The sequence below is a fragment of the Ambystoma mexicanum genome, chromosome 1p (genome assembly GCF_040938575.1).
Source record: "Ambystoma mexicanum isolate Mex_15411 chromosome 1p, UKY_AmexF1_1, whole genome shotgun sequence".
In the NCBI taxonomy this organism is placed as follows: domain Eukaryota; kingdom Metazoa; phylum Chordata; class Amphibia; order Caudata; family Ambystomatidae; genus Ambystoma; species Ambystoma mexicanum.
This window is the reverse complement of record NC_090921.1, coordinates 956,948,269-956,962,977: the sequence shown is the minus strand read 5'-3', so window position 1 is coordinate 956,962,977 and position 14,709 is coordinate 956,948,269. Positions and strand designations below refer to the sequence as shown.

General features: G+C 43.3%; 1 protein-coding gene across 5 annotated transcripts in view; it reads left to right on the top strand.

Annotated features, from left to right (window-relative positions):
- The window catches only part of CPNE2 (copine 2), a 947,004-nt gene that overhangs the window by 828,425 nt on the left and 103,870 nt on the right, over nt 1-14,709 (top strand). For all 5 annotated transcript variants that reach the window (XM_069653470.1, XM_069653479.1, XM_069653462.1 and 2 more), the window contains one exon: nt 10,358-10,444. In XM_069653470.1, the coding sequence (XP_069509571.1) occupies nt 10,358-10,444 (87 nt within the window). The remainder of the gene's footprint in view (nt 1-10,357; nt 10,445-14,709) is intronic.

Here is a 14,709-nt window from a genome sequence, read left to right as displayed (position 1 = left end):
CTCCGCAGCGGAGGAGGAGTGTGGAGCAGGAGCTCTTCACTCTCCCCACCTCACCGAGTGAAGCCAGTTTGGTGCCGCCCACCCCAGACCCCTGTGGACATAAAGTTGAGGAGGAAGAACAAAGGGGGAGAGGGGACTGGGGATAGGGATTGAGCACAACCAGAGGGGGAGGAGGCACATTCAAATACAGTGCCATCTAGAGGATCCCAGAGGACAATTATTGAACAAAGTGAGCACAACCATAAGGGAAGGCACATTCAACTCCTGTAGGTGGCAGATACAGTGCCACCTACAGGATCCCAAAGAAATTTATTTAGAAAGGGTGAAGTGCCACCCTAAGGAGAGAACCTGTTTAAAGGTTATTATTAAGTAAGTGACTGTTGAACTTACGGTGAGCACTTTTGAAGATTTGGACAGTGTGAAGGGAGGAGCCAAAGGGCCAGAATAAGAGGAAGACTGGCAGAGATTAGAAGAGGACTGATAAGAATAAATAAGGTGTAATAAGTAAATACACCTAGTGTGCAACAGTGCATAAAGAGCATATTGGTTGTATAAATTGGCTTATACCACACAAAGATGGCTGCAGCGAGTATGTCACCACCACCCCCATTCCTGTCAGAACCCGGTACTCCGCCAATAAGATGGGACAGGTGGAAAAAGTTGTTTGATACTTACCTGATTGCCATAGGGGGTGATAAGTTTGCATCGGCGAGAAAAGAAGCAATTCTACTCCATAACTTAGGAACTGAGGGCAGAAGTGTTTATGATGGATTGCCTGATCTCGTGCAGCAAGGCCAAGGTGAAATCGACCAATATTCAATGGCGGAAAGAAAATTGGAGATCCATTTTGAGGCTAAGAAAAACCTAACGTTTGAGAGGCATAAGTTCTTCCAAAGGGTACAAGATCCACAGGAACCAGTGGAGAACTTTATTGCGGCACTAAGGTCATTGAGCCATACATGTGAATTTGGGCTGCTCACAGACTCTCTTATAAGAGACCAATTGGTCCGATGCACGAATAATGTGAAAATACAGGAGAGACTATTATCAAAGGATGCATCACTGGAATCAGCCATTGATACAGCAAGGAGTATGGAGCAAACCCATAAATATATGTCAACTATGAAGGGAGACAAGCGAGAAGGAGAAGTGGCGTCCCGAACAAAGAAATACGATGTTACAAGTGTGGGAGCAACCGCCACATTTCCACAAGTATGTTTTGTCCCGCCAGGAATATCTCGTGTTTGAAATGCAAGAAGAAGGGCCATTTCGCGAGGGTGTGTCGGGAATCAGGTGTGGTGCAGAACATTGAAACAGGAGGAAGAGTACCAGAACAAGCAGAGGATCAAGTAATGGAACTGTGCAGCCAGACAAAGCATGTGCTAGAAGTTTCGGAGGTCTCAAGCAAAGGACGTGCACCCACAGATGTATTCATGATCAACGGGAGAGTAGTGACAATGAAGGTGGACAGTTGTTCACCGTGGACTTTAATGTCGAAGGCAACATTTCTGAGTTGCATGCAGGGAGATGTGAAAATATTGAAAGAACACAATATTGAGCCTTATGCATATGGGAACGTAAACATTGACGTAGTAGGGATGTTCCAGGCCTCCATAAAATATAAAGGAAGAAGCTGTGAATCAGAAATATATGTGACACAAGAAGGGTCATCACTCCTGGGGTGGGGTGAACAATGGAAATTAGGGATCAGAATCCAAGCGAATGCAGAGAGACCTATTGATGTGGCTGAATTGAAGGACAAGTGGGAGAAGGTGTATCCTATGGTATTCAAAGATGAATTGGAAATGTTGAAAGGATTTGAGCACCAAATTCAGCTGAAGGCAGGCGCGAGCCCAAAAGTGCATAAGGTGAGGCCAGTGCCTCATGAATTGAGCAAGAAACTGAAGGTGGAGGTGGGTCATTGCTTCAAAAGGGAATAATAGAAAAGAGTGAAAGCTCAGAATGGTTGTCGCCGGTGGTGGTAGCTGCAAAGGCGAGTGGAGACATTAGACTTTGTGTAGACCTGCGAGATCTGAACAGAAGCATCTTGGTTGATAGACATCCCCTGCCGATAATTGGTGATAAATTATCTGTACTAAACAACGCCAAAGTATTTTCAGTCATTGACCTTTCTCAGGCGTACCATCAGATTCCATTGAAGGAAGATTGTCAACATTTGACAGCATTTAGTACAATATTTGGAACATTTAAGTATTGCAGGATGCCATTTGGACTCGCCTCGGCGGCGGCTGTATTCCAAAGGGTGATGGAGACAGTACTGGATGGAGTAAAAAACATTATTGTGTTCCAAGATGATGTTCTGATATATGCTAGTTCCACTAGGGAACATGATGAAGTGTTGAAACAGGTGTTGAACAGATTGGGTGAGGCAGGGCTAACGGTAAAAAGGAGCAAATGTAAGATTGCGGTGAGCAGAGTGGAGTACCTGGGACATGAAATTGATGAGCAAGGAGTGAGAGCTAAGAGGAATTTAGTGGAAGCATTGAAGGATGCACCGGTATCAAAGGATAAGGAACAAGTCAAATCATTTTTAGGATTGGCCGAATATTATCACAGATTTGTGAAGGATTTTGCCAAGGTGTCAACTCCTCTTAGAATGTTGCTCAAGAAGGGTGCGAGATTTGAATGGTCAACAGAATGTGATGTGGCTTTTGAGTGCATTAAGCAAGCGGTGAGTGGCGCACCATCCATAGGAAGATTTGATTCTAAGGATAGAAGTGTGTTGGTGGTTGATGCGAGTATGTTGGGGTTGGGGGCAACGTTGGTGCAGTATGACAGGGACAATACAGAGAGAGTTATTGCATTTGCGTCTAGGACGCTAAGAGGTGCAGAATGTAAATATTCCGTCATTGAAAGGGAAACATTAGCCATTTTCTGGGCTGTAAATCATTTTAAGTATTTCTTGTGGGGGAGAAGATTCATGGTCAGGTCAGACCACAAACCCATGGTGCAGCTCTTTGAAAGTGGAAGGTGGGCTTTGGGTTCTCCAAGAATAAGCAGGTGGGGTTTAGGACTCCAAAATTTTAACTTTGATGTGAGCTACTTGCCTGGAAAGAGAAATGTGGTGGCGGACTGCCTGTCCAGGCTGCCAATGGAAGGTAATGGGGTAGAAGAAAGAGAAGTAGAAGAGGAGTCAGTAGTGGCTGAAATACAGTGTGCAGTTAGTAGAGAAGAGTGGACACAAGAAGAAGATTCTGATGAGGACCTCAAACTTGTAAAGGGTTGGACAGTGAAAGGGTGGCCAGCTAAAAGAGATTTGGATAACAAATTCAATACCTGGCAGGAGATAAGAGATGAATTGAATTTGTGTGAAGGCAGATTGAGGAGGGGTAGGTATATTGTTCCCCTCAGCCTATTAGGTCGGTTTTGGTGAGATTGGCACATCAGGGACATCCAGGGGAAGATGCCATGAAAAGGAAGTTGAGGCAGAACTATTGGTGGCCGGGAATTGACAAAAGTGCTGAAAGGTATGTTAAAGATTGCTGGAATTGTCAAACAAGTGACAAATGCAGAGTGGAAAGAGAGGCCCCATTAATACCTAATGTAATACCTGATCAACCTTGGAACAAGTTGGCAGTGGACATTATGGGCCCTGTGGCTGGCCTGGGAGAATTACTTAAATTTCTATTTGTGGTAGTAGACTTCCATTCCAAATGGTTCGAATGGGAAGCGGTGAAAGAAGTCACGACTGAGGAAATGATTGGTTTCTTGGAAAAGGTCTTCCTTAAGGAAGGTGTACCTGAGGAAATTGTGTCTGATAACGGAGTACAATTTGTGTCTGTGGCAATGAGAACATTTCTTGCGGGCTATAGCATAAAACACACGAGGACCGCACTGTATAATCCCAAGGCGAATGGTCTGGTTCAAAGAATCAACAGGTATATAAAAGGGGGCCTACAATTGGCTATGAAGTCGGGACAACCATGGAGGGAGGTGTTGAGGATATTAAAATGGAGTTATGTCACTACACCACACTCTGTAACTGGTGTATCTCCATTTGTGTCTATGAAAGGCAGGGAACCTGGTACAAGGCTTTGTCCAGGATGGCTAGGTATGGCCAAGGTGGTCAGTGTGGATCGGGATTGCATAATGAGACTAATTAAATTGAGTCAGGAAAAAAACAAAGAACTGTTTGATGACAGGATGAGGGTGAAAGAACAGGAATGGAAGGTCGGGTAGATGGTGTATGTTAAAAATCCCAGGTTGGTGAACAAATGTGTGGAAAGTAAGTTCCTGGGACCGAAAAAGATAAGTGCAGTTAAGAGCAATGTTGTTGTCTTGGAAGGAGGAGAAGTTTGGTCAAAAGGAAGGTTGGCAAGAGCGGGAAATGAGGAAGAGGATACATTAGAGGAGAAATTGAAGGGAAGAAAAGTGAGTGTGGACAATAATAAGAAAGAGGAAGATGAGGTGAAAGAAAGAGTTGTTGATGAGGAAGTGAAAGGAGGAGTGGTGGATGTGAAAAATAATGATACTGGTGTAAGAGTGAATGAAGAAGGTTCATATAGGCATAGGTCAAAGCCTGTGTGGATGAGAGATTATGAAACTGAAACTTAATATTTAAATGAAAGGCAAGTCAAAATTTAAATGCTCAAAACTTAAGATTTAATTTTGTCTGCTTAGCCTATTTCTATTTTGATTGTTTTGGCTAAGTGAGAAATGTAATGGACATTATTTAAGTGTTCTTATTCTTAGTTCATCTTAGTTATTTTCTGCATAAGGGGGAAGATGTGTAGAGCTCATTCTTGGAATGTTGTTCTCAAGCTGGTCTCGTGCGCTCTCTTGATTGTATGCTGGGAGAGCCGCGTGACCAACTTGAGACAGTTAGAGTTTAAATTAGTTAGCGCTGTGTTGGGGCCCCGGGGAGCTCCGTAGAATTAAAGTTTTGACTTTAACTTACAGTGCCAGCGCATCCTTTCAACTACCTCTACCACCTCTCTGGTTCCTCTACCACCTTCTACTGCTCTGGCTCATCTGCCACTCATCTCCTCTGCCATTGCCTCCTCTCTGGCGCCCCCCTCTTCCTCCTCCCTAGGCCATCTGCCCCCTCCTTCTACTTCTGCCCTCTCTCAGCCCCCTCTTCCTCTTCCACTGGGCATACCCCTCGCCTGTACCCCACGTGGAAGTCTTTCAAAAGTGGCAACCTGGTCCACGTTGCTACTCTCAATGCTCGATCTGCTGTCAAACACTCCTCTGACATCTACCACCTCCTTGAAGCCAGCTCTGTCACGAGTTTTGACACTCTCCTCCCTTAGGGCTGCAAGATCCTCTCCGAACCCAGTACCAACGGCCCAGAGGTGAAGTGGCTGTGATCTTTCCTGAGTGGGTCCCTGCCTCTATCATTAATCATAGAATTATTGAGGCTTGTTCTTGCATTCTGGATTAGGTGGAATGCCAAGTTCTAAATCCAGGATTACTGGAGTGGCGTCAGATAGTAACTCTCTGCCCGATCTCTAAAGCCAGGGTTTTGGGTATCGGAAGACACCACATCTAGAAAAAACCCTGTATGCAGCAGAGTAATTGTTGTAGTGCCTCTCTCCCTGATAGAAACCTTCAGATTTGTATCAGCGAGAAATCTCTAAGCATCTTTGCTATCACCTGAAAGTTTCTCCCATCACCTCAAGATGGCGGCAACGTCTTATGCAACGTTTAGTCAAAACATAATTAAAGTCTCACCTATCATAATATCTCTCTTGACAAATTGCCCCAACCAAGGAATCACGTCAGAAAAAAGGATTCTTGATTTTCATTTGGCACATATAGAGATATACACATGAACATTTGGCATCTTATAGTACCGTTAGTAGCCTGCCCTCTAGATCTTGAAAGACGGCAGATTTTATTAAAGAGAACCTTTTCCTAGTGAGGAAGATACCACCCTCTTGTCAGCACTGCTAGACCCCTAATATTGCATGGTGCAGTGTGAATGCTTTGCTTGCAAACCAGTTTTTTTTAAAATGACACTTTCAGCTTGATAGACGAGTTAAAACCCTGAATGTTCAAAGATACTAATCTAAATGTATAACAGTTATCCACCATCATTATTAACCTTCAATGGCCTGGAAGGTTTCCGCCTGCCTACACCAGAGAACACGTAAGCCAGACCTGAACATAACAAGATATAATTTATCAATCTCAGCAAAAATGATATATCAAAAATCTTTTGTGAAAATCAATTTGAGGTCTAGTGGGTGAAATACTGCAACGAACCGTGCCTTTATTGCCCGTTTGCAATAAAAAGTCCCAAACATCATTAGAGAATGCATTTCCAAGTGATCTTTGCCCTGATCCCATCCTCAAATTGCTCACTTTTCTTCTCAGTCCCAAACAACCACAGGCTTGCTGTTTTTAGTTCTTCAAATAAATCTGTATCTCAGCATAAACAAGGCTAATACCACACATTCTGGATAAACTATAACTCTACATATTAACCCACCATCTTTATGTACTTTGCTGAATCTGACCCGTCCATCCTACTTTTTTAAAATTCAGGCTCCTTTCCAGGCAAATCTAAGTGTTTGGTTCTTCACGATTGTCTCAAGGATGGGCCTCCTTCTGGATCTCCCCCATGTGTGTTCCAGCTCATTTGGGTTGCACTTTGCTCTGAGGTTTCTGCTTTTTGATTGGTTATCATCTGCAGAGAATTCCCCTTGCTTGTTGGCTGAGGTTTACTCTGAATATCGGCTCCCCATGAAATCTTCTGCTTCTTCATCCAAGGCGATGGCATAGTGTTGACCTTCATAAGAGAAGAGGAGCTTTCAGGATATGTTGCTCTACGTTCCATGCATCGAATCCTTTAAGAACCGAGGATCGGACCCTCTGCAGCAAAGCCTGCGCAGGCTAAGGGTACAGCCTTCAGGAAAACCCCATCTGTTTGTAACTTTATGGTCACAAATCCAAGATGTGATGACTTTAATTCTTCTCTTGGCGATTGTGAGTTAAGTCATGGAAGAGTAGGATCTTTGCTTCTTGATAGTGTATGAAGCCAAGTGTGCTAGCTCCCATTATTATTTCATCATTTGTCTGAATAAAGGGAACTCTTATCAATATGTCTGGAGTGGGGACTTTCTTATGTTGAAATGAGGAATATACCCTGTGTCTCCTGTCTAAAATAATTTCACTGTCTTTTAGGATCTTCAAAATATGTCGGAAGACCCTTTGCATGTATTTTGCCAATTTCCGATCCTGGAATTGGTTTGCGACCCCTCTGTCTTATGTTGTTCCGGCGGGAACGATTCTCTGCATCTTCCTGTTTCATGATCCGTATTTCAATCCTTTCTTCCAAACGGTATATCACACATGCCTGCTCAGCCTGGTCATGGATTTGTTCACATAATGCATTTTCAATGTCCTCCAAATGTTTTTTGGCTGATAGGATATGCTTGTTGAATTCCGCTGTTAATTTAGAGAGTGCCTCGGCACTGCGCTTGATCTCTTCCTTTATTTCTTTCAAGAGAAATTGTAGATTATGCTTTGTGGTTAAGGTATCAGGGTTCTCGCTTACAGGGTGTGCATGTATTTGTGCCTCCACTACCTATGGCTGCATCGTGGTAATTTCTTGCATCTATAAGAACGTTTTGAAATCGCTGCCCTTTGTTCTAATGGAAACCTTTGACAAGGCACTAGGGCAGGTAGTTTACAATTGTACAACTCAGGTCTCCTGCAATCAGTTCAACCAATCACTTAATTGTGCTTTGGAACAAACAGCGGATGTCAGAAGAGCTTCGCCGATTGCAATGCTCGTCAAGAGTTATTAGAACCTCTGATAATGTCCACACTCCTACAGTCAGTATCGATTGCTTATTTTTATTTTCCTCTCATTATTTGGGTTTTACAGAGCTTTCAGACAGGGGCCTTCGATCTCCCAGAGATCACAGTGAGCACATCCACTCGCTCCTCCAGACAGCCACGACCGCACATTTTATTTTATCACACCTGCTAATTTTCTTGTATATTTGTTACTAAACCCTATAATGTGCAAGTACGGTTTATGTAAGCTAGAAAATCAATGTAAAATGTGTATGTGGGAGAGACTCAATTGGAGTTTGCCCTGCTAAAATATTATATAAAAAGCCTAATAATGACTCATCCTCTTGTTCTTGTTCTTGTTCCAAATGTCCCAATAGTTTATTACACATTCGAGTAAGCTGCTCATCAGTAGTATATGAGGAATTGTTGTGTGAGCGATTTAACTACCACTGCTGGCTTTGCCCTCATTCTCCTCACAAGTCCTTTTCACTATAGATGCCATCTTGGCCGGTGCTATGTCGGCACAGACACAAAGTAGAAGTAGGATGCGTTGTTCTGGAAGAGGGGTAGCTTTGCTGAGGCTGTAGTCTTGCAGGAGCCACAGCAGAGAGGGGGAGGCTCTACTGCACCTCCTAAACTCCTTAAACTCCCTTAAACAGTGTGTCGGGAGCCTCCAGTAACACTTCTGTCATCGGTAGGCATGCAATCTTAAACTATAACATTCCTAATCAATGTGACTGTGCGAACTGTAGGCACTGTCCATGTGACCCATGTACCTCCTTTTCACAGGTGAACTATGCAAGGATTTTATGGTCATTTATAAATGATCTGGTCTGGCTTATGAGGCGCTTTTCATTTTTGTACTTTCCATATAGTTGTTTCCAGCCCTACAGCTCATGTCCAAAGCACATTTACTTCCTAAAATTCTGCCACTCCTCCCCAACAGAAAAATCGGCATGCAATGGGCATGGTTTCTGTGAATGAAATGTCCATTTGTCATTTACGATGATGTCAATGACAAAGATGTTGTGTATAGCGCTTAGGTGTCATTGGTAATGGCTTTTAAGCACTGTATCCTTGTCGGAAAGTGAAGTTGCTGCATAACTGAGGTAACTGACAGAACAGTGCCTGGACTTGGATTTGCATTTGGATGAATGGTGTGCGGGGTCTATATCTGGTGCCTGGAAGCTGTAAGGTGGAACGGATTGCACACAGGAGTCATTTGCTCACGGTGCACATTACGCACACAATCGCCTACCTTCCTGAATCAGACACGTTGTCCATTCAGCAGAAGTTTATTGGGTGATCAATATACAGTTCAACAATGTGTATTAATAGCGCTTAGATTTTTTGTTAACTGAAAATACCCAAATGTTCCATCGTGAGTATTTGTCTAGTTTCGTTTTTGTTTAACCCCTTCACTGCCCATCAGATACACTGTAAAGATCTTAATTTCCATAGGACAGCATTTACGTCCAGGCAGTGAAAAGGTTAACAGTCAAACAGTATTATCACCACATATGGGTAGTGTGTGGTTGCAATTCTCAGCACTGTCATGCAATTTATGTAATATGTGCACCACTCTGCAGCCTCCCCATTACAGGCACTGCAAAAGCGACCATATCTCTTCATCCCTCCCCCTGCAAGCTTCATTGGTTTCCCCTCCCTGGCAGGATCCAATTTAGAAGTGCGCGCATCATCTACAAAGCAGTCTTGAATGCCACACCAACATACCGGGCGGCTAAGCTCCACACCTCTGGGGGCTCTCACGCCTCTGCACTAACTCCAAATTGGAGCCAAAGCTAGGCCACAAGGAGAAGATCCGCAAACAGTCCTTCTGCTGCCATGCTGGAGATCTGGAAATCGGTCCCGCAGCAGAACCCCACCACCATGCTCCCGTTCCGCATCAGTACCGCACACATTTTTCGGCCCTTCACGTTGGAAAGCGCTGCACTGCTCTCGAGCTAGGTTTGTGCTGTTAACAATCAAATACAATATTTATCATTCGTGAGTGTTTTAGAGATGGGGCCTACTCCGTAGAATGACCTTGGAATCCCAACTTGACTTCAGCGCATAACTGAAGAATTGTGTGATTCTCGGCAAATCACTTGATCACTCTATGCCTCGAACTGCAAATATGTGCAATGTGTGCAAATATGTGCTTCTCACAAGTGCTAGGTCCACCCTGTATCAGACACCTACATAAAATACTCTCTGTGCTTTTCATTTAACAAACAATGTACAAAAAGTAAGATGTCATTGTTGGCTTCTTGTGATGTGTAAAAATGAAGATAAGTAGAACATTAATGTCATGTCACGGTCACTGCTCACTGAAAACATCCTGTTAGCAATGACACCACGCATATATCAGCTTAACATGTAGAAGCCAACTCCCACATGAATTCAAAGACATATAGGATCTGATTCACAGAAGCGTTTTATAATGGCACAATCCCATTGGAAAATGCTCTGTGAATTAGGCACAAATGCGTTTTCGTTCTTTAAATTGTTTGTCTTCAAGATGATGTTTCTTCTTTAAATTGATTATTTTCAAGAAGATCGCTTCATGGTGTCGTTGCTCTTTTCACAGGTAGAAGTGGAATGCATTAATCCAAAAAAGCAGAAGAAGAAAAGGAGTTACAAAAATTCTGGCATCATCATAGTGAAATCCTGCAGGGTAAGTCCTTGGTCTCGGTGCATTGGTGGTGTTATACATAGAATGAACATGCTGGGCGATACTACCAAGTTGAGCGAACTACCATAAACGCTACACCTTTGTTATAATATCGGGGGTGGGCATGTAAAATCCAAGCTTAAACCATGACTTGAGCCCAAGGTTAGAATATAAATCAAAGTAACACCAGGCCACTTGCACCCTTAAAACCCCTCTTGACATCACATAGACTAAAATCAAATTGATGCAGATAATCAAAGATCCATATTTTAAAAAAAAAATAACTTTTTGTGTTAAATGTACAACTTCTAACACGTGTTTCAACCACTTCATGGTCTTCCTCAGGTCTGTGTCCCAAATTATTAGCAAAATGGCCATTACAATAGTGAAGATTGTAAAAAAAACACGATAATGCAATTAAATGTTCAAAAGAATGTTCCCAATTTACACAAACAAGATTGCAATCCATTCAGTTTGTTCACATTCCCATATAAATGCCACCAACATTTGATCAGAAATTATGCAAATATACAAACATAGAGAAAGGAGGAAAGAAGAGGCAAACAGATATTATAATCAAACTGGATTCAAATGTAATTATTCCAAACTTTAGCGAGTCATTGGGTGCAATGGTGCCACTGGATAGTCCCAAATCTTATGTCAATCGCTACACCACCGTCGCTTACACCATTGGCCACCGTGACACACTCAGTTCTGCTATTCATACTGTGCAACCTATAGGTCCATCCTCTCAGCCTGCCACGAAACACACCACACCCACGTCTCATTGCACAAGTGCTCTAAAATGCCCAAAAAACAAAAACAACCTTTTAAGAACAATGGTCCTATTCACTAGGTGCTGATCCTTCATCAGCTTGATGATTCAAACACCTTCACAATGGTAAACCGACGTAACTCTAGCCCTAAATCATGGGATGAAATAAATGATATCAATGACTTGTCTAACAAATTCAATTCCAAATCCAAAACGAACATTGAACAGCCCTGCGTGTCTTAGCTAAGATAATGAAATAATACCTTTACATAAGGCTTGGTTACCAATCCTGTATTCACGACTTCAACTCACTACTATGTAAAGCAAGTAGACACTCACTGTTGTGGGGGACTCAGGATCAAGTTCCTTAAAAAAAGAAAATGCCATGATCAACTAATTGGACTCTTATTGTGTGTATCGAATTGCTGTCTGTGAATGCTTAACCCATTTAAAGTACTACTTGCATCCACTGGGGTGATTAGTCCCAGATCCCTGATGGGTAATGATACGGTAAGTAGACATGTCTACTCTGGTTCTGCAAATATATGGCAGTATCCCCACTTAAGAGCGTACTCCTCTTGGCTTTGCCATTACAAATGCCATGCCACAGTATGAAACTATGTCCAAACAGACTGCACCAAAATGCCAGACTAGCCACGCAATAGCACAACAATCTTGCCTTACCATAGATCCCCAATAAAAATGCCATGTCACAGTAAGTAATAGCTAGCCTGGCTGCACCAAAAAGCCAGTACAGCCACGTAATAGAACATCATGCTTGCTTTTTCATATATGCCCAGTAAAAAAAGCCATGCCAGCGAAATAACTAGACTTGCTGCACCATAATGACAGTCTAGACACGTAATAACACGTATGATTGCTTCATTGAAGATGCCCATTAAAAAAATCCCATGATGCCGCCGTACCCTATGCCCTCCCTAAGCCCCCTGCTCCCAAATCAACAGCCCAGCACAAACACACTAGCGCATCCCACACATAATCACAGAGCATTCACTCACTCATTCACACAACATTCAATGGTACACCCATAAACCATACAATCGCTCATCCATACGCGGACCCAGCATCCATCCATGCATCATACACTCACTCATTCACATATGCACACATATATATTCCATTCTTCTTACCTGCAGTCCTGGGACAGACTCTGCTCCTCAACCCACCCTGGCCTCTGTCTCCCATGCCACATGAACATGAAGCAAGGAGCACATTCTGGTTCCTTCAAATGCACACAGGAGCCTGAACGCTTCCACCTTACTGCCTCAGGCAGTTTGAGTGTGCAGAGATGCATGGGAGTGCCCCACAAGCACATTCAGATGTGCAGTTCTCCAGTCTGCTTCCCCAATGGGCCAGACAAGGCTGCAGAAGCAAAACATCCCCAGCCTTGCATGGTCTATTGGACATGCACACTGGGAAATGGGAACTGTCAAAGGGAAGCCACTTTTCCCTTAGACCGTTTAAGCGAGCCCAGGAGTACTTCCACAGCTGCAGAAAGCAGCTGAGGAAGCCTTCAGTGTTTACACTGGGCTGACCCGGCTCCTCTATAAAGGTACTTGTGGGTTGGCACCCCATCGCCCATTTTGGACGAGCTGCTACTTTTGCAGGATACCTCCTCATCCCATCTTTCGCATCGCAGTCTTATACCGAATGAGAGGTGACAGTCCCAGATAGACTCTTGTGGGCCTTTGTTATCTTAGGCACCCTATTGAAATGTTTGCGCAGACTATTCAATTGCGGGTGGTACAGGGAAGTGCGTGCATGCGCAATGCCCCTGACGTTCAAGAAACTGCACATCTTTCTAGATGTGAGCCACCTCACACTTGTCTTTCACCTTGTCAACCGGATATGCCAATGGGCGCCGGGACAGGAGGGTAGCATGGGCATTACATTTGCTCGGCATACAGCATATTTCATACAAGCGTGGCTGCATTCTGGACACCATTCTGTCCAGACATGGAGACCTTTCCCAACATCATAACGTTAATTAAGGGCTTGTGATCAGTGTTTAGCTTAAACCTCTTGCCCCACACAAATACATGGAAGTGGGATGCTGCCCAACAAAAGGCTAAAGCCTCCCTTTGTATTATTAAATATAATCGTTCAGTTCATTCAGTGTGCGAGACACAAATGCAATCGCTCTCACAACTTCTTTGTTTTTGTTGCAAAACAGCACCAACTGCATGCGCACACGCGTCCACACTTAGAATACATTCCTTACATCAAACAAGGAGAGACCAGGTGCTTTCACCATCTCGTTTTTTATGTCCTGGACACTCTACACTTCCAGCTCAGTCCAAACCTAGGGATTTCCCGATCAACAATACTTTCAACTTTTCTGTCTTCTCTGCAGCAAAGTTTGAAACAATTTTCGAATAAAATGGAACGAGTCATTAGAAGGTCATCAATTGCTCATGATTGGCAGGTCAAGGGGCATGCACTATAGCTTCTATCAGCTTTGTCTTGGGTGTTATTCCCTCCGCAAACACAGTTTGTCCAAGATATTCCACTTCATGTCTAGCAAAAACACACTTGTCTTTCCTCAAAGTGATCCCTGCCTCCCTAAAGATTCCTAGTACTTTCTCCAGAATCCTACAATGATCTCTTAACTCACTGAAGTAAACCAAGTTCTCATCTTGAAATGCTGTAACAACTTCCATCCCCTCCAACAGCGTTGCCATACATTTCTGAAACACAGACGAGGTGCTAGCAAGGCCGAATGGCATCCTCTTAAATTGGAAAAGCCTATCAGGAATGAGAAAGGCTGTGAGACTTCATGATTCAACATGCACAGGTATTTTATAATATGCACTCACCATGTGCAATGTGGTCTAATACCTAGCCCCTCCAAACAAAGAATAATGTTTTGTGCATATTCGGCAGTGCATGGCAATTAACCACTATGCACTTGTTCAAACTTCTTAAATCCACACATAATCTTAATTTGCCATTAGCTGTTCTAGATCATACAATTGCGGACACCCATTCTGATGACTGAACTGGCTCTATGACATCCTTCCTGCATAAGTCCTTTAGGATGCCACTCAATTCTTCCTGGTAATTGATTGGAACCTTTCTCAATTTGTGAATCATTGGCACTGCTTCTTTCATCAATACAACCTTGTGTGTAAACCCTTTGACACACCCTAAGGATTCACTGAACGCCTCTGGAAAGCATTCAACCACACCATCCACTGACTCCCCATCTACCATCTGAACCTGATCATACTCCTGCAGATGTAGTTTAATTCTGGCTGCTCCTTGCAATGACCAATCAGTTATAGGTACACCCTTCTCGGCACAGTGTACCTTCGTCCTAGCTGACCTGTCCTGGTAAGAGAAAATCTCCACAATGTATCCAAAAATTGATATGTTACCCCATTTGGATCCACTCGGATTAATGTCAGGATCACACAAACTCACATTAGGACACATCCTCTCATAGGTAGCTTTAGGAAGGATTGTGTGCTTG